The sequence below is a fragment of the Bombyx mandarina genome, chromosome 09 (genome assembly GCF_030267445.1).
Source record: "Bombyx mandarina strain Sakado chromosome 09, ASM3026744v2".
Classification (NCBI taxonomy): domain Eukaryota; kingdom Metazoa; phylum Arthropoda; class Insecta; order Lepidoptera; family Bombycidae; genus Bombyx; species Bombyx mandarina.
The window spans coordinates 5,431,828-5,454,438 of NC_143216.1; the positions used below are offsets into that span (position 1 = coordinate 5,431,828).

The following is a 22,611-nucleotide window of genomic DNA, read 5'->3' on the forward strand; positions in this document are numbered from 1 at the left end:
AGGAGTAATGATATGTTTCCATAAAAAAAATGGAAAAAAAAATTAAAGAAAGATATTATGCACAAGTTCAAATGAATATGTATTATGCTAAAAGTAAAACTTGCTACTTTTGTGTAGCAAACAGCAAATTTGAAAAAAATAATCAGGTCACTATAATTAGTATTGATTTTGATCCCGAGTAAGTTGCACAGTTGTTAGGTAATGTAGTTTCTTTTTGGAAGAATAACATTTTTTCTAATCTTACACAAAAATGTAATGTTAAATACTTAAAAAAATCTTCATACCTATTTACCTTTTAGGGAGTACAAAATATTGATGTGTACAAAGTGAATGTGATTTAATAAAAATAATATTCCAATTTAAATATGTTTTATTTAAAAATTATTCCTAACATACAGGTACAAAGGTTACATATTATTAATCTTTATTCCTTTTCATATATATAAGCCCATATTTAGCACATTTGTGGAAAACAGAATCAAAATAATAATGAGTTGCTAGCCATACAAGACCAGCATAGAAGTCTTATTAAAATCTCTTCAGTAGTTTTTGAATGAAGAGTGAAAATACAAAAATTCCTATTTATAAGTAAGGATTACTTATTTAATTATAGGTACTTAGTTAATTGTAGGTGGCAAACTATCTAAAAACTTTCTATTTTCCACCAAGTTGACATCAATTACCCTTCCTGCATATATATTTATTGCATTGTTTTTTTTTTATACTGTAACAAGGGGTGATATTACATTTGCAATTTCTGGGAGTTTGTTGAAAAATATATTGCTTGCTTGACTTACAGATAGATTGAAATCATCAGCCAATTGAGAGAATGTTCTATTTAATTTTATTCTCATCAAACATAATATTGTATTTTGTTCAGAAACATTTGTGTGTTTCTCATTCAAGCCTATTATGAAATATAATTCTTGTGGAAGACCAATATATAAACGTGATTTATTTTTCACTTTAGATAAAGTTGTTAACACATTCATTTTTTCAACTTTTTTAGTCTTCTTGAGAGCTATAGTCTGCAGTGCACAAGTCTTTGATGGAGTGGAGATATAGAGAGATAACTCATAGTCAACAGTTGATCCTTCTGTTGCTGGTGCATTTGACTCATCACTGTCAAATTTGTCCTCAGGAACAACAGTTTTCTTTTTGCTGGTTCTGATTGTCTACTTGTACTTGCTTCAGATATATTAAGGGGTGATGTGGCAATACACACTTGCCTTGCCTTTGTGTTCCTGTGATGGAGCTACTTGGATAGCTTTGTCATTACTACACCTATTTTCAAGTGGCTGGACATCTGGAAATATGAAATAATGTTAGCAATTTCTAGGTACCCAACAAACTTATAGTTTGTAAATATATAGGATTATATGTGTACTGTAGTAGTAGTAGTAGTAGTAGTAGTAGTATGTAACTTCCTAGTCATCATCATCAGCCCATATAATATATCCCCTTGCTGGACACTGGCCTCCACTACCATTGAGAGGGTTTTTAGGCTTTAGTCCACCACGCTGGCCTAGTGCTGGTTGGTGGATTACACACCTAAGAAAATCCTAAGGACATTTAGGTGTGCAGGTTTCATCACAATGTTTTCCTTCACTGTTAAAGTAAGTAAGTGATATTACACTGTGATAAATTTTCATTATCACAAACTTCCTAGTACCTTATGTAATAGGAACTGAGGTCCACTTGCCCATTTTGACTACTTCCACTAACTAACTAACTATTCTCCTTTTTTCTGATATTGTTATTTAATTATGAGATCTGTGTGTTATATACTAATTATTGACAGTTACACCTACCTTGACTACAAGATGGCAAAGGTATAATAATATAACACATCTCATTTTTAGTCGTCTCTTCAATCACTTTGACAATAGTGAGTCTTTGCCGTTTCACAAATGTAGGCCGAGGTTCACTTTGAGTGAATTTTCGTTTTCTATCTGCGCGACAATCGAATTTGGATGGTAAACAATTTGGTTTCATTCGAATTCATTTGATGGAGCCCATTATCTTGTATTGCATATAATTCTCAATGTCGTTTTCCAGCTAAAACATGAAATAATTTTCCAACACTTTCAATACATAACCTATAAAAAAATTATTAAAATGTTATTTTACTAATGTTAGGAATATAATTTCGACTGTGTAAAAAAGTTATTATAATGTATACCTACATTATCTCTTGAAAAATAAATAATGAACATATTATTTACTTATTTGTTTATCTTACTATGTGGACTCCCTATCTTTTTTATACCTTCATAACGATAGGTAGGAGGATGGAAAAAATGTATTTGGTCTAACTTTACGCCAATGTACATTATTTCATTTATTTATTTTTTAATTAAACTGTATACCAATTAATTGCTCCTTCAGGATTTATATTTGTTTTTTTTTTCACGATTAAAACCGTGTAGAAAGTTTAGGCATTATAGTTGACGCATGCGCATTGCGCAGTACAGGGGGGTGCAACTCCCATACAAAGGAAAATAACATACAACTAGCGTCATCTTACTCCTGTGGCGACGTCATTTTTGTAACTTTTAAGCATTAATGATCTAATAAACTCACTAGATGGCAGATATGAGTTCTGACTCAATAAAAAATGTAGCGTACTTTGACGCAGTGCTTCCACTTTTAGGGAATTCTCCCTTTTTTAGGGAAAAATAGCTGATATTTTGGATGATAAAGACAATTTAAAAAATACCAGGATTTAGGATATTTCGGGGTAAAAAGCAAAGCCTATACTAGTAACTGTTGTGAATTTTAAAATAAACGATAATTAAAGTAAAACAACGAACATTTTATTTTATGGAGAGAGAATGACATTAAGTCGAGTTGACAAGTAAAAGAATAAAACAGAGTTGTGTATAAAAACTATAAAGGTTTGATTCAACAGTAACCCTCTAGTAAAGTAAATCATAGATTAAGCCACTGCTTTTTCTTAGGGATTCCCCAGAATCCCAATAAGTATAATCCGCCAAATTTTTATTTACCTATTTTCGTTGATGTCACCAGAACTTACTTGTATTGTAATATACAGGTACTTCATGTACCATGGAAGATTATCATGGTAATTTCATTTACGAAAACCTTGTAATTGTCATTTCACTTTTGCTAGCAGTTCCTTCTTCAAAGACTGAGGTGGAAAGATTATTCAGTGTTCTCAAATTTAAAAACTGACAAAAGAAACAGGCTTTCTAATGAAACCCTGAACGGCTTGCTTCATAGAAAGTTCCCAACTTTGCCAGCAAACAATTGCTCAATTTTAGAACCGAACAGTGTTAGGTTGTGCAGCAAAAGAATATAAAAGCAATGCGTCGACTTCCTTGAAAATTCTAATCCTATAGATCTATGATCTTCTGGGGGCGTTTATATTATATATACCTACATTAAATAATATGCTGTGGTTTATTTTCTGTATTTTATTTACGCTTTCTATATAAAGGATTTATGAAAGTAGTCTAGGAAATTTTAGGGTAAATTCAAAAGAAACTAGGGTAAAATGTGTTAAAAAAAACGTAAGTGGAAACACTGCTTTGAAGTTTTCAAAATTCCAGGGCCGTAAAACAATCTCAAAAAAAAAAAAAAGTTTTCAAAATGTCGTAACGATTTAATTTTCTATATCGTTTTTTTTTGGTCTTGGTGTGAGTTATTTTACGTTGTAGTATTAATTTAGAGCAACTTTTAGCTTTATGAGAATATTAGACGATTAGACATTGAGAAACTCTGTTTTGAATTCTCTTTAGACATAACTTGGCTCCAATACTTTTTTCTTCGTTAGCGTTTCGTAAGCCTGTGTAACTATTTTCATTTCTTACAGAATGTTTATTATTAAAAATCAGCATGCCTCGAAGATCGAAAATGAAATGCTATTTCGGATGCCTTGATAACGGTGAGTTTACACTATTTTCCCGGTATATTATTTGCTAACAGAATTATTATTCATAATATAATTAAATGAATTAGCACCAACTAATGGTCCTTCCTATTTCTGCTGCCTAGCTATCATATATGTTAAGTTTTGATCAAAACAGTCGGTATTAAGTCTCGTACTATCACACACACACCTCAGATAATAAAATTGTCTCGAGTGGGTGGAAGTATTTATGTTTTGCAACTCAGCGTATTATATGCTTATTGTCAAGTGGGCCCGAACTAGTTTTTTGGAATGATCAATCAGTCATGCTTTCCTGTTTAAATAAAATACAGCACAATTGATCTCACATCCAAAGTTAGATGATGGCATTCACGTTTTGTTTCCTGGTGTTTGATAACTAAGTTACACCAAGTGGCCTGTGACCACGTTCATCCTTCTACCCAATATAAAATAATGTTTTTATTTTTGTAGACAAAGGTTTGATAATGACAAAATTTTATGGAAAAATTATAAGGAGCACTAAAATGTCTGAAACATGAAAAGATTGATGCACTATATTTGAACCAGAACGTGTTATGTAATATATTAATTTGTAAGTAAGATTACATTAACACTAAATTTTTCATGGTCGTATTTTTTCAATATTTGTTACATACTTAAGATACTTTGTTTCTCCGTTTCAGAAGAGAAACTGATTCAGCAAGGAATGTGAACTCTTAAGGGATCTTAATTTTTTTTAAATATGTTTATAATTGATAAATTAATAATTGAAATAGTTCATAAGAACTAAATTGATGCCAATTTTGTTTTAAAATAGGTTGTTTAGTTCTTATAGTTATAGTATTACGTTTGAATAGTTGTAATTAGTAAGTTAGTAATATATGAAAATACTGATATAAATTTTTGTAAATAACCTTTTGTAAATTCTACGAGAAGATGATTTTAATTAATGATCAAAAGTCAACGGTCTTTAAAAGCATTATTTGCAATTATTTAGATTAACTGTGGAATATGTTTGCTAAGTTGTCTTTTCTGTATGAGCAGATATAAATGAAAATGCCCAAACATGATTATGTTTCTTACATTTTCATTATGTGAAATCAATATGCTTGTGACTGAGTATATTAATAATTTATTAAAACTTAAGTGATAGACAGCAACCCCTATGGCACTGCTGAAGTTTATAAGCACTGGTGACCACTTATCATGGGCCGGGTTGCGTGCTCGTCTGCTGTTGAGTGCAATAAAAATTTTCGAAACCCTTTCTATTATTTAGATGTAATATTAGTGTACATTTAATTTGGATTAAAAGATAAATTTACATTTTATGTTTGCATGTGTATGTTTATAATTCATTTGCATGTAACGAACACCAGTTTCTTTTGTAACAAAATGTAAACTAATGGTTTGTAATGAATGTAATTAACTTTAAGATGATTTTCTTTCAATCTGCTGTTTGTTTCATCTAGTATTACCAAAGCTAAAGCATCAGAAACGTCAGAATAGAAATAATTTAGATAGGGAATAAAAGTATAACTAATGTAATCATGTCTAAGATTACTATAAGCGTCATTAAGTACAAACTATCAATATTTAAGAGTACTTTAAATCATCATTACATTTTTTAAACATTTTTTGTTTTTCAAATCATGTAATAAAACGTTTGTGCAGAACAAAATGTCACATGTTATGAACATGATTGTGGGTTAATCGTTTCTTAAATTTCTAAATGTTTATAAGAATGCTAAGAATAATTTAGTATTCACTTTAGTGTGTGTATTATCTCTACAATGCTAGTATAAATGACAATTATTGTATGACGAAGCATAGGTAGTGTTTATAGATGTAATATTTTCATACAAGGTCATGATCTGTCACGATCAACTTTAAGCAAGAACTGCTATAGTTAAGAAACAAATTTATTAAATTTAATTCAAATTGTCTACTATGTTTGTAATGGAAAGCTGACATGTTTATATTTCGCACAAATGACTTAAGTGACATTGAATGATTTGATTATCTAGACTTATTTAACTTTTAGATAACTTTCGATTTAATGTTATTAAGTACTCTAGTAGGATTAATCTAGAGGAGTTATTGTTATTCGAAATTTTATACAATTGTACGTTCATACTATCTTTTAACAGTAAATTGTTTGTAATATAGGGAAATTAAATAGCTTACAGAGAATTACAGATTTTTTATTTATTTAAAAAAACTGTTTTCTCTCTGTATGAAAAGGTCTTATCGATTAGAATGCTGAACACAATCAAACGTTCTTTAATATTTCATAAGTACTACCGGGAATTTCAGCGATTCTAAACGATAAGATTTTTTCATAAAGAGAGTTAATTATAAAAAATATTAAAATTACTAAAAAAGCCACCTGGTGGGGGCTAGGGAGACTAATAATCGACAGCAGCGACGCCTGCTGTCCCGGGCTCTAACTAAAGCAAAAATAAAAATGAGAGTTGCGCATCTATCTCAAATATATTAAGTGTATAATCTATGGCGCAGTACACATATTTTGTATACATTTAATCTACTAATACAAATATTAAACAAAAAACGAGTAATTTCGAAAGAGAACAAACGTGTTTTATATAAGAACAATCGAAAATGAATATTTAAGAGTCATTAAGGACGAAAAAATATAAAAAATTGCAATCGAGGGGCTAACTTATACATATATTTTTAATAATTTTTTTAAAATAAATAAATGCAGAACAAACAATTATTAACAGTGAACAATCAAGAACAAATGATGAACAAACGAATTAATAGAAAATAAGTAGAAAATAAGAAAGAAAAATTTTTTTGAGGGGCTAACTTCATTCAACTGGTATACACTTAATGTACCGGTAAAATGGGGCGTTTAGGGATTGAGAGGCGAATCGGGAAAAAACCGGGAAAATCTTTCGACGCTCAATATAAGTTTTATATTCGTTGCAAAATCTTCCATTTTTTGTAGTTTAATAGTAGAATGTTGAAAGTTCACAAAACAACTCTGAATATGCATGATCATAGCTGCTAACTTATAAAAAATCGCGTTTCAAATTAACTTCCTGTGGTGGTAATTATTTTAGTGCTAGAAACTTTGCTCTCTTTTATTTATTTGATAATAATAGAAGACGACTATGATTTATAAACGTTATTTAGTGTTTGAACCAGCATATATATTAAAGGTAAGTCTCAGTTGTTATTGGTTTTAATGTATTTGATTAAATAAAAATACATGTAAAAATCTGTTGTTTTTGGGGATATTAGGGACGTCTTAGGTACAAATAACAACGAAAAAGGGGTCAATTGGGATGAGAATACGTGAAATGGAAACGACCTAAGTATAAATAGGTACAGGTTTGTAGGGTTGTCTATGTAGGTATAACAATATTTTTTTAAATTTGTTGTTAAAAATCTGGTTTATTCGAAGCGAAATTGGGAATAAGTATTTAGTTGAAATAGATAAGCAATTTAATATAAGTAAGTCGATTTTGCAGAGACATGTAACAAGATCAATGAAATCTCAAGGTGGACAAAAATGTCTAAGTAATACTTAATAAAATATTAAATATTTGTTCAGAGTGGGGGTATTCATCTGATTAATCCATGGAATAACCGACACACCTAATCTCTTAACCCAGATAGAAATATCAGCACTGTCGATTGCACCTATAATTGAGGTGATGTCTGCCATGTACTTTTGTCAGTTTTTAAATTTTTTTTATTGATGATCACTTTGTTGGTGCAACTAAATAAATAAATTAATTAAAACTATATATAAAAATAAAAGTAGTGCCAACCTTAGCAAATTTCTCATTTCATCCCAATTAACCGCAATTTTCGGGTAAATAGGGATTACACCTATTTTTGCATTTTTTGCTTAAACTGGAATGCTAGTTGCTTAATTTTAAATTGGACAACAAAGATGCCCCCAAGACTCAATCATTTTGATCCTGATATAGCATTATATACATCAACAACTACCTTAAAATTGCTCATAAAGTTGGAATTTGTCCCTAATCGCCCCATTTTACGCTATTTAACAAGTACATAGAATATAGGTTATACAATACGTACACTAATCTAGTACATATTTTTAAGGGATTTTATGACTTGGTAACTAAGACCTTTAAGTCATGTCTTGTTTTAATTTATATTCTTAATTTTATGAAAAAATGATAATATGGTGGGGAATGAAATGAAATGAAGACGATTAATTTGAAATATTAATCAACTGGGATGAAATGAAATGAAATCAGATGAGATTATATGGAATGAAATATAATCTCAGTAAAATGGTGGTCATTTACTAAGTTTTTTCAGTGGACTTTTTTCAGAGAACATTTTAACACTAAAAGAGCATAGATAATACTCAAGCGGATCAAATTTTTATGAATGGCAAAATGTATTTTGTTGAAACTGAATTATCTGAAATTTAAAAAGTATTGAATTGGAATAAAAAAGGTAGTTTTCCAATTACTGCACTAGAGCGCATTATGCGGCATAATGCTCAATGTTCCAACTACAGCAACGCTTCACACAATCGAGCACTCTCAAAAGTACTGCCTGTCATCAGATATTTTATTCATGGCTCAAATAACTCATCTGTTTCATTATCATATATATATTTTCAATAAATATATCACCTAAAAACTCATAAAATCTGATGCATCTCGCGTTCTCGCCACAAAGTGGTTATAAATGAGCACATAAAACAAAAAATGACAATGAAGGTGGAGCTATTATAAATTAATTTAACATTCAATGACAAAAATTTATTTATTAAGCGGCTACAAAGTGATCCCACAGGTTTTTGCGAGGCTAGTCAAAATGAAAATCGATTAATCACAGGAATCCGACTAGTTCGTTTATTTGCTGATTTCGTATCGATATAAATGGAAGATAAGCTTAGTCAAAATAAGTATTATATAAAACCGAAACTTAGTTTGGTCGCTCACATTTCACACTACGTTTATTTTAATGTTGAGTGATATGGATTTCAAAGATAAACCTGTTTTTCAATTAAAATTACAATGCATTGGAATTTTAGAACAAAAAAGCTTTTATCTACAAGTGAGCCATTTTTTATTTAACAGCAAACTATCACTTTTAGTAGCGTAGTTTAATGAAAATGATAGTGAAATCAGTGTTGACTATGATATGGTAATATTTAATACCTATTAAGCTTGAAATATTTTAGATCTCAGAACGATTTTTTGTGATCCGAAGTGAATTAAAACACAATGAATTAATTAAATAAGTACTACTTTGTAATACTTTGTGAAACTAGATTTTGTTTCTCAAAACTAACATTGAACCCATCTTTAATTAAAACCTGTTCATTATTTAATCCCAAGCTCGTAATACTATTCAAACTTGAATTTAAGTATTTTATTATAAATACTTCTTTTCAACACATCTTATTCAATTTTGTAAAGCTAACAGGAAATTTACTTTGGTTATAATAAAATTATTAGCACTATTTGGTAGCACTATTGGGTATTTTATGAACTAAAATGTAATATTAACACGTCTTCTTTACACGACGTAAATGAGACCCAATAAAAAAACTTCCCACGTCTACTCTACCTTACGTAGCAAGGACATACTTTGATGACGTTTTGATAATACCTTATGGCCTTAGGAATATGATTTTTTTTTTTTAATTTAGATATTAATACAAGCGCTAGTAATAGTTACCCAGTATGTTTTCCACTTAATAAAAAATTCTTTAACATTTTAATTTTTTTGGTCAGGATGAAATTCCCGGACTTCTGCCCTCTACTGGGGATGGCGGGCGGGGCATGTCGGAGTCGAATCGACTAAAAACCTCCTATAGCTCAACAACCCACGCCCGAACCTCGCATGAGACAGAACTTATGAAAAGGCAAAGGGGGGAGTGTGAAGCGCTTAGTACGGAGCGCATCTCTCCCATCGCCCTTTCCCTCGAACTTAAAATATTTCCACTATGAAAAAGCAAGCACACAAAACTTATACTATTTGCCAATCAAAAAGAATAGAAATAATTTTGTAATATAAATGATAGTGGAGTTTGTTTTGTGTTTCGGAAGTACGCTTAACTTTTAAGTAAAAATAAGTATCCAACGGAAAGTTTGAAAGTAGCACCATTGACAGAGATAATAGGGGAAGGGTATCGTGATTTGGACATGCTATGCGAGTAAAGGATGAGCCTGTGATCAAAGACCATGGATATGAAATGATCAATAATATGAGGTGTCCTAAAAAGATTTGGATGGACTATGTGAAAGATATGCAAGAGCAGAATGTGAGTGCAGAGATTACTGTGACGATGAAGTGTACATATTGTGGGAGAAGGGCAAAAAGAAGAAGAAGATTAAGTTTTCACTAAAACAGTTAATTGAAATAAAATAGCAAAGTCGTTAATAATTTTTAAGCCGTCTAGTCTGTTCCATTTGTACTTTTGACATAAAGAAAAGGAAATAATGTGTCAACGTCATGGTTGAAATCTTGTTGTTGTCACTTGTCAGTTGGTTTTGCAGTTTAAATGTAACAATACACATTCCTACAATTATTCGTAAAATTTCATTCTGATTTCGCATAATCTGTGATTGTAATTCTTATGAACGCGTGCACGCATCACCTTATAAAACATCAATTAATTCTTTCTATACATACATTATTGATTAAATGCATGTTCATAGTAAAAAAAATTACCCCTTTATTTTCATAATCGTCTCATTTTTTGAATCTACTATAAAATGCCGGATATGAAATATATTCTTGTGACTGGTGGCGTTATAAGTGGTGTTGGAAAAGGTGTAATCGCAAGTTCTTTTGGCACAATCTTAAAAAGCTGCGGTATTGATGTAACTTCTATCAAAATCGATCCGTATATCAATATAGATGCAGGAACGTTTTCTCCTTACGAGCATGGTAAGTTTAGGACTGACTTAGTTCGCTTAACCTAATTGGTTTTGATATACCGCGTGTTCTAAAATATGTAATGTTGAACTACAGATTTTCTATTTTAATTTCTAGGTGAAGTGTATGTCTTAGATGACGGTGGCGAAGTTGACCTTGATCTTGGCAATTATGAGCGCTTCTTGGACATCACTCTGCATAGAGATAATAATATAACAACGGGAAAGATTTATCAACAGGTTATAGAACGGGAGAGAAGAGGAGATTATTTAGGAAAAACTGTTCAAGGTAAAGAATAAGAGCTCATTAAGATTGTTTAAATATGTATTGATTGAATTAACCTTTTAATTAATTTTAAATATTCTGCCTAGATAATAGACATAATTAATAAAACATAATAAATGTATTGTAGGAGTTGTGCAAAAATGCTTTTTGTAGTATTTTTTTACTTTGCTTTATTTTATCACATAATAAAAAACAATAATAATTTACAGTTATCCCACACATTACTGATGCTATACAAGAATGGGTACAGAGAGTCGCACATATTCCGGTGACATCAAATAATGCACCTCCTAGAGTGTGTATAATAGAGCTTGGTGGCACAATAGGTGACATAGAAGGAATGTCATTTGTAGAGGCATTTAGACAATTTCAATTCCGTGTGAAAAGAGAAAACTTTTGCTGTGCTCATGTGTCTTTAGTGCCAATGGTAAGTTAAAATTGTGGGTCATATAAAATTAATTCAATTTTATAACTCAATAAACAATTAACTCAAATTCAATTTTTTTAAGTTGAGAATGACAACTATATACCATATTAGTGGTAGTAGCTGGTCATTGGGGATATGACAATGCTTCTGATTACCATCCAAATAAATTATTATAATACTTTGAGTTAACATTTATTTAATTTCTTTATAAAATAAACCTTATTAAACTCATTATCAGTAATAGTTGATTTATAACTTATTTGTAGTTGAGATTAGACCAAAATTATGTCTGTTCCGATACAGTAAACCCATTGGTTATTCAATTAAAGGATAAATGATAAATAATTTTAGCCGAAATCAACTGGGGAACCTAAAACGAAACCTACACAATCATCAGTCAGAGAGTTGAGAGGCCTGGGCTTGTCACCAGATTTGATCCTGTGTCGCTCTGAAAAGCCCATTAATCATAATGTGAAAGAGAAAATATCAAACTTTTGTCATGTTGCTCCAGAACAGGTATGTGTTGAAATATGTACACTGTGTATAATGTGATTTAATTTTTTATTTATTAGAATCATTATTGTTCATTGTAGTCTACAACATCACTGCTTCTCCTTAAATTAAGTATTTAAAAAAAAAAATTTTTTTCAAATAATTCTCTGAACATAATTACGTATGAAATTGTTATGATATAACGCACATTTATTACTTAAAACACACTACTTCAGACGAAATTGCCCATAGATGATAATTTTTACCTGTTTTAATGAAGCATGAATGCTCTATGAGTGTTGTTGCTTCAGTTCCTCTAAAAAATTGAACTCAATCTTTAGTTGCTGACCAGCCTGAAACAATTGACTCTGTTTCTAAAGTATTTGATTGACATAGGAGTTTTATGTTGCTTTGCCATTAGAGAAATCACATTTAACTAGTTCATTATTCACAGGTTATATGCATTCATGATTTGACTTCGGTTTACCATGTACCGCTGCTAATGGAAGCACAAGGAGTTGTCCAATATCTGAATGAGAGATTGATACTCAATATATCAATGCCTAGACCAAGCAGGTTTGAAGATTTAATAATATGATTTAATAAATGAAATAGGGTATATTTATGGTAGTGCTGGGACATTTTCTGAGCCCACATGGGAAGTTACCACTACCTTGCCAATTACTGCTGTGAAGTAGTTATACGTTTTGGCTTGAAGGGTGGGGCAGCTGATTTACTACTATAAAACAGACTTCATGTCTCAAGGTGACTGCTCTATTTACGTCTTTGACAATAACCACTAGATACTAAGTGGGTCAACCACAAATATAACAATAAAAAAAGGATACTTACAATTTTATTTATTTTTGAATAACTCTTATCAAATGAGATGAATTTTAACCTGTTAACCTTAATTAAATCTATGTTTGTCACTAAAACATTTAATCTCAAAGGAGAAACCCCATTTTGGGCCTAAGCGTTACACGAATGGGATATGTACCAAAAAATTCGTCTATTTTGCTTGATTAACCTATTAAAATCTTAGCTTCATTGACAATGGCCAAGTGTAGAAAATAAGTTGAATTCAATTTTTTGTTTTAAACAATCTTTGTAAACATCTGCAACACTTATTTCAATATACGTAACTAGCTCCACAAACGTGCGGATTAGAATTAGAACATCCATAAAATAGGATCGATTTAGTGGAAATCAAGTGTAAAAAATAATTAATACTCTTTTGCTTTAGGATAAATGACTGATTTATAGGTATTTTAATCAATGTAAATAGAGTATGGCCATCGAATCGTGACACAACTACTAACAATGGTGGCAATTCAAAATATCTACAACTGACAACATTAAATATAGCATGAAAGGGTAGTTTTGCATTTTTATATTAATGTGACTATGCCATAGAAAAACACAAATGTATCAAATCGTGTTATGTTATCTTTAATGTTGCCAACTGAAGATATTTTGGATTTTGCCGTAAAGCAGTAATGCGTTTCAGTTTGAAGGGCGGGGCAGCCGTTGTAACTATACTGAGACCTTAGAACTTATATCTCAAGGTGGGTGGCGCATTTACGTCGTAGATGTCTATGAGCTCCAGTAACCACTTATCATCAGGTGGGCTGTGAGCTCGTCGATGGGTATCTAAGCAATAAAAAATAAAAATAAAAAAGGCATGAACTAAAATGAAATGAAATTGTGATGAGATAATATGGGAGCACGTAATGATTTATATTTGAGTCGTCTATTATCAAAGGTGGCAATCTGTGCATTTGGACAAAAAAATGTTATTGATATGTCAATACAGATTGATTTGAATATAATCGTCTCCTTCAAAGAATACGGTTCAAAACCTGCATTAAATAAAGGTTAATACTTAACCTGTTATTTATCTAAGATGTCGTTCAGAAGAGTTTTGTGACTGCCGATGGAATACAAATTCAATAATTCGTTTTTCTGATTTACCAATAATTGTCCAAAAGTCACATTGCCGGCTTTGATAATAGTCGACTCATTTTATATAAAAAAGCTATCATATAAATATAGTTTTTCATATAAAAAAGTTTTCATTAAAATTAAAATAAGACTGACCTAAAGGTCTTAGTTACCAGGTCATAAAATCCCTTAAAAATCCCTTAAATCATTTCGTGCGCAGCGCGTTTCGCATTACGTTGTTTTTAATTTTTGGCTTTCGTTCGTTTTCGTAAACAACCTAACGCGCGATTTCTCGTAACAGGTTTCATTTTTATTTTAAAGCAACCTGTTGCTGCAACAGGTTTCGTAAAAAATTACTCATCTTTAGTAGGAAATAGCCTCAAAAATATCGTTTTTATTAAAATATCTCGAACAATAAACATAACCTAAAATGTAAACATTGTCTGGTTTTACCAATTTGGCCATTGCTGGGAGACCTGAAAATTGGGCTCATGAAACCTTCTTAGGTATTGTAACTTATGCCCAAATTCTAGCACTGTAACGCCAGGCCCAAGTTTGTATGGATTTCGGGTTTGTCCTTTGAGATATAAAGCATAATATTATAATTTATGCGAATTTAAGGTTAAATTGTTCTCATCGTTTTTAAAATAGACAAGTCAAAGTACTTCCAAAACTCGACATATAATGTCATTGGAATGTAGCAATAGCAAAGGAACAATATCGGCATGCTGTTTGCAAATTGCACGTATAAATGTTTATTGCTGTGGTGGGTAAACAAAATCAAGACCGACCTGATGTTAAGTGGTTATCAAACTCACGGTCATCGTGTAGTTAATACCTCCACCTTCAGACTTCAGCAATGGCACATTCAAACATTGTCAACATAGTATGGTACAATAAATATTATATATATCTTTCAGATTCATGCGTAAGTGGCGTAATCTAGCTAAACGAGTAGACAATTTGCGTAAAGAGGTAAATATAGCACTTGTAGGAAAATACACAAAACTTGAAGACAGCTATGCCAGTGTCACTAAAGCATTACAGCATTCATGCATTGCAACTGGATGTAAACTGAATCTCACATACATTGAAGCTGTTAATTTGGAGAAACAGATGAAAATCGATGATCCTGTAAACTACCATAAAGCTTGGCAGGATTTATGTAAAAGCGAGTGAGTACAATACTAATTTTATATTCCAGAATTGAAATGAGGTTATCAAGACAAAAATGTAATTTGAATTTCACACAGTAAACGAAACTAATATCATCATATAGTATAAATAAGATTTTTAAAGATTTAATTTTGTTTTTTTTTATTACAGTGGTGTAATAGTCCCTGGTGGATTTGGACAACGAGGTATGGAAGGTAAAATAGAGGCGTGTCAGTGGTGCAGAGAAACACAAAAACCAATGCTAGGCATTTGCCTGGGCTTACAAGCTGCTGTCATAGAATTCGCTAGAAACGTTCTCGGGTTAAAAGGAGCTAATAGTACAGAAGTAGATCCAGCATGTGAAGATAAACTGGTGATTGACATGCCTGAACATCATCCTGGTAATCTTGGTGGTACAATGAGACTCGGAAAAAGAAATACTTATTTAGAACCTAGTATAGTAAGTGAGTATTTCATTCAAATTTATTGGTAATTATTACATTGTTAAACAGTTTTGTTCAGAGTTGGTCAGGAATAAACTCAACATAACTTTCTTGTAGAGACTTGATCATATAAAAATAACAATAATAAGTTATGATATCATAATTTTTATTGTTGATGAACTAAGGAAGCTTACAGCTGTTCTGGTGCTAAGTAAGTGCTTTACTGGTGGTAGGACCTCTTGTGAGTCCGCATGGTTAGGTACCACCGCCCCGCTTATTTCTGCCGTGAAGCAGTAATGCATTTCGGTTTGTAGGGTGGAGCAGCCGTTGTAACTATACTGAGACCTTAGAACTTATATCTCAAAGTGTGTGGCGCATTTACGTTGTAGATGTCTATGGGCTCCAGTAACCACATAACACCAGGTGGGCTGTGTGCTCGTCCACACATCTAAGCAATAAAAAAAAGAGTCTACAGACACTGCTTCTATGATCACTAGTCACATTAAAGTTTCATTTTGTTCTTACCATTTAAATTGAGCACATGATGGAAATTTTTTTAATAGATTTACTACTAATTTTGGCACTATCATAATGCTACTTTTACAGTCACGTCTCGTCCTAACTGTAACACTCATGTCTTATATAATAAATTTAGGTTACATTGAGTAATATTTTTCCATCAATAGGTCAGTTATACAAAAAAGAAGTCATAGAAGAGCGCCACAGACACCGTTATGAAGTGAACCCAGAATACACCGATCGTCTTGAAGCGGCTGGCCTCAAGTTCGTCGGAAAAGATGACACTGGAACAAGAATGGAAGTAGCTATAATAAAAGACCATCCATATTATGTAACTGTTCAATTTCATCCAGAATATTTGTCAAGGCCTCTATCTCCGAGTCCCACATTTTTGGGGTAAATATTTTAATTTCTTTTGTGATCACTTATAAAATAAATATATTTCTAAACATAAGGGTTTTTGTATAACTGCAATTTATACTGATACTCTTGACGGAATGTGATCACTGGCACCCATAGCAGACAGTAGAGATGTTATGGACACAACCATGCTGCTGGCTACACAAAGATTAGTAGTTCTAATACACTGTATTTAATCGTAAGACGCCGTGAACTCTCACTGAAATCGAATATTTTTATCGCCAAGATCAATTTATGAATCTTGCGCAGTTTGTCTTTAAATGTTATTCACCACATGAAAGCATAAACGTTAGAACAAGACTACTTTCCAGATTTCTTTTGCAAAACAATTAACATTTACCTTTAATTGTTAGTTTTTACTGATGATAATCAACATTGGTAGATTGTTAATTAACCGTGAATTCACCTTCCACAATAAGAATGAGTAAAAAGATGCAATAGAGTATTCTTTATATTGTTTCATCTCGAGCACGTAAATTTAATGACATAAAGGTCCGAACAAGTTTGTCTTTCTCTCTGTCATTTGTCGAAATAACTATCAATTTTTGCAGTCTTATTCTGGCATCTTTGGGCAAACTGAAATCATATATGAACAGAGGGTGTCGTCTTAGTCCAAGAAATCAATCTGATGTTAGCTCTGGTCGAGCACGTAAATTTAATGACATAAAGGTCCGAACAAGTTTGTCTTTCTCTCTGTCATTTGTCGAAATAACTATCAATTTTTGCAGTCTTATTCTGGCATCTTTGGGCAAACTGAAATCATATATGAACAGAGGGTGTCGTCTTAGTCCAAGAAATCAATCTGATGTTAGCTCTGGTGAGTATTGTAACCATAAACAGTAACTATGTTTTAGGTATTAGATCGTTTGATGTGTGAGACTGCTGGTATCTGTACCACAGTCCTGTCTAACAACTGTCACTGCACAGAGCACCATTCCAGTTTGAAGAATAGGTTGATTGTTATTCCAAGCTAATAAAGACTTCAATATCAAGTTGAATTGATCATTTATGTTGTGTTATGCTCTATACGTGCGACGGACCGTCGAGGCGATCCGCCCGGTCCTCTCAGACTGGGTGAATAGCGACTGAGGACGTCTCACCTTGCGAGCGATGCAGGTTCTCACGGGACACGGCGCCGTTGTCCTTGTTGCAAAGATAGGACCGGACTTGTCGCTTCCAAAAGTCTACGATGCCCGGCAGCGACAAGTCCTTTTTTTTATTGCTTAGATAGGTGGACGAGCTCATTACATCTGGTGTTAAGCGGTTACTGGAGCCCATAGACATCTACAACGTAAATGCGCCACCCACCTTGAGATATAAGTTCTAAGGTCTCAAGTATAGTTATAACGGTTGCCCCACCCTTCAAACTGAAACACATTACTGCTTCACGGCAGAAATAGGCAGGGGTGTGGTACCTACCCGTGCGGACTCACAAGAGGTCCTACCACCAGTGCTACCAGGCGGTGCTTGACTTCTGCCGAAACACAAGCGACATTGCCCGGGAGTCGTTGGTCGTCGACTATCGCCTCGACGACTCGTCGATCGGGCGTCCTCGGGGTGGCGCCGCGAGTCTGGTTGTAGTTCTGATCACGGAAACTCTCCTACTCTGACAGGGCTTTGACCCCGAACGGAGATCGGACGTCGGGCTTAAGAGTGCAGGGAAGTCGCTTAGTGCGGTAGGGCTCTAAAACCTTGGGCCCGCGGTCAGCTCTCAACATCTGCAGATCGTCAAGTGCTATATACCCCCAAGCCCTCTAAGCGCGCGTACCTCGTAGCAGGTTCGGCTCCCGGTCCGAGAAAGAAAAGCGCTAGAATTATGGTTACCACTTATACCAGATAGATAGCTTGTTCCACTATATGTTAACAAATACAACTTTTTTATATTCTCTGTTTTAGACGAAGAAGATTTGTCTGTGTCTTCAATCAGTTTATCAGATGAAAACACAATCATAGAGAATGGTAAAGAAGAAAATTTAACAACAAACTTGAAGAAAATGAATGGTCAAGTTAATGGTAACACAGGTTAAACGAATTCTCCACATTTAATTCCAATTAATTAGGTACTGTTTAATTTTAAGCTTTAATCGTGCTTTGATCAACTATTTCAATGTAACTAGAATCTATTATATGTTATCTACTCACAAAACAATTACAGTAAGGTCTTTCTAATTATGACAGGCGAATATAAGGGCCCTGTATCTGAATTATCTAATATATAAAATTCTCGTGTCACAATGTTCATTCCCATACTCCTCCGAAACGGCTCGATCGATTTTAGTGAATCTTAGCGTGCATATCGGTCAGGGTTGAGAATCGGCTACTATCTATTTTTCATCCCCCTAAATGTTAAGGGTGGTCCACCCCTAAATTTTATTTGTTATTTTTTAGACAAAAAATTTTGTTTTTATATTTTTATGATACAGCATACAAAAATACATACAACCCTAAATTTTCACCCCTCTACTTTTATTTACCCCTCTTATTTTTTATTTACTAATTAAAAACTTTAAAATTTTTTGCGAGAATTTTGTTTTTATTTTGTCATGACTTAGAATAAAAAAAATCATATTACTCTGAAATTTTCACCCCTCTACGATCAACCCCTATTTTTTATTTGTTAATTATAAACTTTAATTTTTTTGGCAAGTTTTTTATTTTGTTTTGTCATGCCTTAAAATAAAAAAATCATATTACTCTCAATTTTCACTCTTATACGATCAACCCCTATTTTTCCATCCCCATTAATATTTTTTTTATTCTATGCACAGATCCGCAATAAGGTTGCAAGATGGCAATCAAATATTATAATTGTAGTACGACAAATTCTTATTCAGAGTTTATAATTTCAAGTTCCTTTAATTATGATTTTTTTTTAAACTGAATATGATCTCCCGCCCTCGCCGGTTGACTACTGATCAACTATCAATCGATCAGCTATCCCCGTCTGATGCCACCACTCATCCAGCAAACATCACGTAGTAGGGATGAGGACAAAGCCGGTCTCCTGTCTTACTTTTTTTTTTATGGGATTTTATGACCTGGTAACTGAGACCTTTAAGTCATGTCTTATTTTAATTTATATTCATAATTTTATGAAAAATGATATTATGAAGTGAAATGATATGAAGATGATTAATTTGAGACATTAATCAACTAGGATGAAATTAAATGAAATGAAATGAGATGAAATATAATCTCAGAAAATGGTGGTCATTTACTTTTTTTGAGTGGACTTTTTGGAGGATCCCGAGAAGTTACGTCCAGCGGCTTTGTTTCATTTTCCCACATTTGTGCACTTTCACAGATATTAAACAGTTAATAAACCACCATTATTACACATTTAAACCCGAAGAAACACTAAATAGACAAAATAAAACACATCACACAACTTCACTCCTCGCGTTCCCGCCAAAAAGTCCCTGTCTTACTTACTCACTATACATCATAGATTATACACTTAATATTAATATATTTGAGAGCTATACAATACTATACATTATTCAGCCATGTTTTTTTTTGTTTTATTTGTGTATCAATAGTATGTTCAGTAGGTCTGAGAATCGGCTACTATCTATTTTTCATACCTAAGTGTCCGTCCACCCCAAACATTTATTTTTAATTTTAATTTTTTGGATATTTTTTTTTGTTTATAATGAAGTATTATGTGGTTAAATGAGGTTTTTTTTTCTACAGTAGAATTTCCCTAGCAATCTTATTTAAGGCAACACAACGTTTGCCGGGTCAGCTAGTGCTCTATAATATTTTAATGATAGTGGAATAGCCGGAGTAAGGAAACCTTTCTGGATAACAAACAGAAACAGTTGTGATATTTCATAATACACCTTGCACGCCTAAATGTATATTTAACCAATATCTTACCTATTACTGCACGAATGTAAGAAATTGGAGCGGTTGCCTTCTTTTTTTAAAGACGAAAGATAGTAAACTGCTACTAATAGATACAAATCTAAGTTTAATTTATTTTAGTAGATATAAATACATATAAATAGACAAAGACAAAATAGTTACGATGTATTTTTGTTCACTAGCTATTGACAAGCTTTTAGTGTTATATTTAAATATTTAAAAGAAAAAAGTCAATAAGAAAACATATCGTAATACATAAAAAAATCTAAATCTTGAGGTGTAGACGTAAGCGTCGAGTTTGGTCGTAATGGTCGAGTTTTAACTACCATTTCATCAATGAAAGTATATATCAAAATCTTTCCTATAGTTTCAGATTTGGTGAATCTCTAATATTAAAACAGCTGCCAGACTCGTTATCAGTTTTTGTGCGATATTAATCACTGTAACAAAATATATTCAAACTTTAGTATTATCCTGTTAGAATCAACAGCATTGCAACCTGTGTGCTTAGTGTTGAGTTTTTTTTAAAGTTCACGATAGCGTAAAAGTTAGCTCAAATTTGTATGGAGTTGGAACGTTTACCTACCTTTGCCGCAAGGGGCGCTGTTACAACTGCATACAAATTTGAGTGAAGTTTTACGCTATCGAAAACGTTAAAAAACTCGCACTAAGTACTCTGTCTTACTTTCGGGACCTGTTTTAGAACACCCTGTATGTTAATGACGTTGTTGTATCCAACAACACTAATTATTATATTAATAATTAATTGTTTTCGTTCATTACTCCGCTAAGTGAATAAATCAATTAGAATTAGGAAGGCCTTACTGTGTAATGTATATATTGCTAGAAATGAATTCATGACAAATAAAACGTAAGGACTCCAAACATGCATGCATAATTTTAATAATAGTTTTGTGATTCTGTAACAATGTAATTGTTGCTGGACTTTTTACATTAAAATATTAAGTTTAACTTAGTCCATAGAATATTTAAGTACAATTTTCCGTTTATTATTGTATAAATTGACTATTTCATGCTTTATTAACAGAAATATGTAAGTTAACAGTGTGATCATCGTTAGAGCTGTATTCAAGATTGGTCACCTTCGACCTACGATTTCGGGCTTTTTACACAGGTTCTATAGGGATCGTACCTAAAGTTCAATCGGCAACCACTACCTTAACGTCAATGGAAAGCAATGTTCATTTATTAAGATAAACACAACTAATTGTTGCCCTGCAATGAATAGTAATGGCAGCTAGCCGAAAATTCCCAGTTTTAATTGCATTTCAATGCGCGCTATGCAAACATAGTCAATTCGGTTCAGTGGTATCGTGAAAGGTATGTCATTGTTTTTGGCTACGGTTCCAATAGATGATGCACATAAACATAAAAATGTAGTGCCTTTAACTTCGTGCAACTATAGTATCTGATTATTGTTGACTAACGTTATTTCATTCATTGTTAAAAATCTATTAAATGTTATGTAAGGTGATCTTTTATCACAAAGAGAAATGTTTTTACTATTAGCCCCAAATATATAGTAAGATTGTAACGTTTGATTGTCCTATGTGATAATTCGGAATGCATACAGTGTATTTGTATGGAAACATATTTGTTGACTTTTTATATCTAAATGGAATTATTTGTAATGGAAAAATATATTTCTAAAATTGGAAAAAATGTAAAAAAAAAACTTAATATTATAGTTTTAGATACCTACTTTAAAACTCATAGTATGTAAAACTACCACATTTTATTAAATATTTGAAATGAAATATCATTGCTATAACACCCTCATACAACAATCTTAGCTTAAATAAATAAATGAAATACAATTGAGATTGAGAAATACTAAATTGAAACATACAATTTAACTACATTATAGCATGTATGCAGGTAAATTCTGTGTGATATGAATCAATATTGGGGACTCTTTAGTGAATTCTACACTTGAGAAGAAAACAAAATCTATCCATATTGAATGAAACAATAAGTTGTCTGAACAATTATGTCGTCTATAGTCGGATTTTTAATTAGACGAAGCCAGCTGACAGTAGCTAATGTCACTTTGTAAAATAATGTTGCTATATTTAAAGTAATAGTGATGCGTTCAGTTCTCGTTCAATCACATAAATGAACAATGAGTGTGAAGAGTTAATCATTAATTTCAAACTATAAAAGAATATTATTTATATTTTACAATAAAATTGTATTAAAGTGATCCAATATAATAATATGTTACTAGTAGTATGTAACTACAA

At 32.2% G+C, this 22,611-nt stretch overlaps 1 protein-coding gene and 2 long non-coding RNA genes across 3 annotated transcripts; 2 read left to right on the plus strand and 1 right to left on the minus strand.

Annotated features, from left to right (window-relative positions):
• Positions 1–352: 352 nt before the first annotated feature.
• LOC149502310 (uncharacterized) lies at positions 353–2,490 on the minus strand. Its single transcript, XR_016323540.1, has 2 exons — positions 1,812–2,490; positions 353–1,306 (listed from the first exon to the last, which is right to left on the minus strand). It is a non-coding gene; the product is annotated as an uncharacterized LOC149502310 (long non-coding RNA).
• Positions 2,491–3,614: 1,124 nt separating this feature from the next.
• Positions 3,615–6,082, plus strand: LOC149502311 (uncharacterized). Its single transcript, XR_016323541.1, has 3 exons — positions 3,615–3,907; positions 4,364–4,484; positions 4,576–6,082. It is a non-coding gene; the product is annotated as an uncharacterized LOC149502311 (long non-coding RNA).
• A 4,301-nt stretch (positions 6,083–10,383) lies between these two features.
• On the plus strand, positions 10,384–22,611 carry Ctps (CTP synthase). Its single transcript, XM_089729707.1, has 10 exons — positions 10,384–10,807; positions 10,913–11,083; positions 11,290–11,507; positions 11,859–12,023; positions 12,454–12,575; positions 14,864–15,118; positions 15,270–15,562; positions 16,228–16,456; positions 17,032–17,297; positions 18,377–22,611. The coding sequence occupies exons 1-10, from the start codon at positions 10,633–10,635 to the stop codon at positions 18,505–18,507; spliced, it is 2,025 nt and encodes a 674-aa protein (XP_089585833.1). The 5' UTR covers positions 10,384–10,632; the 3' UTR covers positions 18,508–22,611.

Bases quoted from the DNA above. Each gene is read 5' to 3' on its own strand.
- Ctps (XM_089729707.1), top strand. From the start codon at position 10,633: ATGCCGGATATGAAATATATTCTTGTGACTGGTGGCGTTATAAGTGGT. The intron at 15,119-15,269 runs GTGAGTACAATA...TTTTTATTACAG, and splicing joins CAGGATTTATGTAAAAGCGA to TGGTGTAATAGTCCCTGGTG. The intron at 16,457-17,031 runs GTAAATATTTTA...CAATTTTTGCAG, and splicing joins CCGAGTCCCACATTTTTGGG to TCTTATTCTGGCATCTTTGG.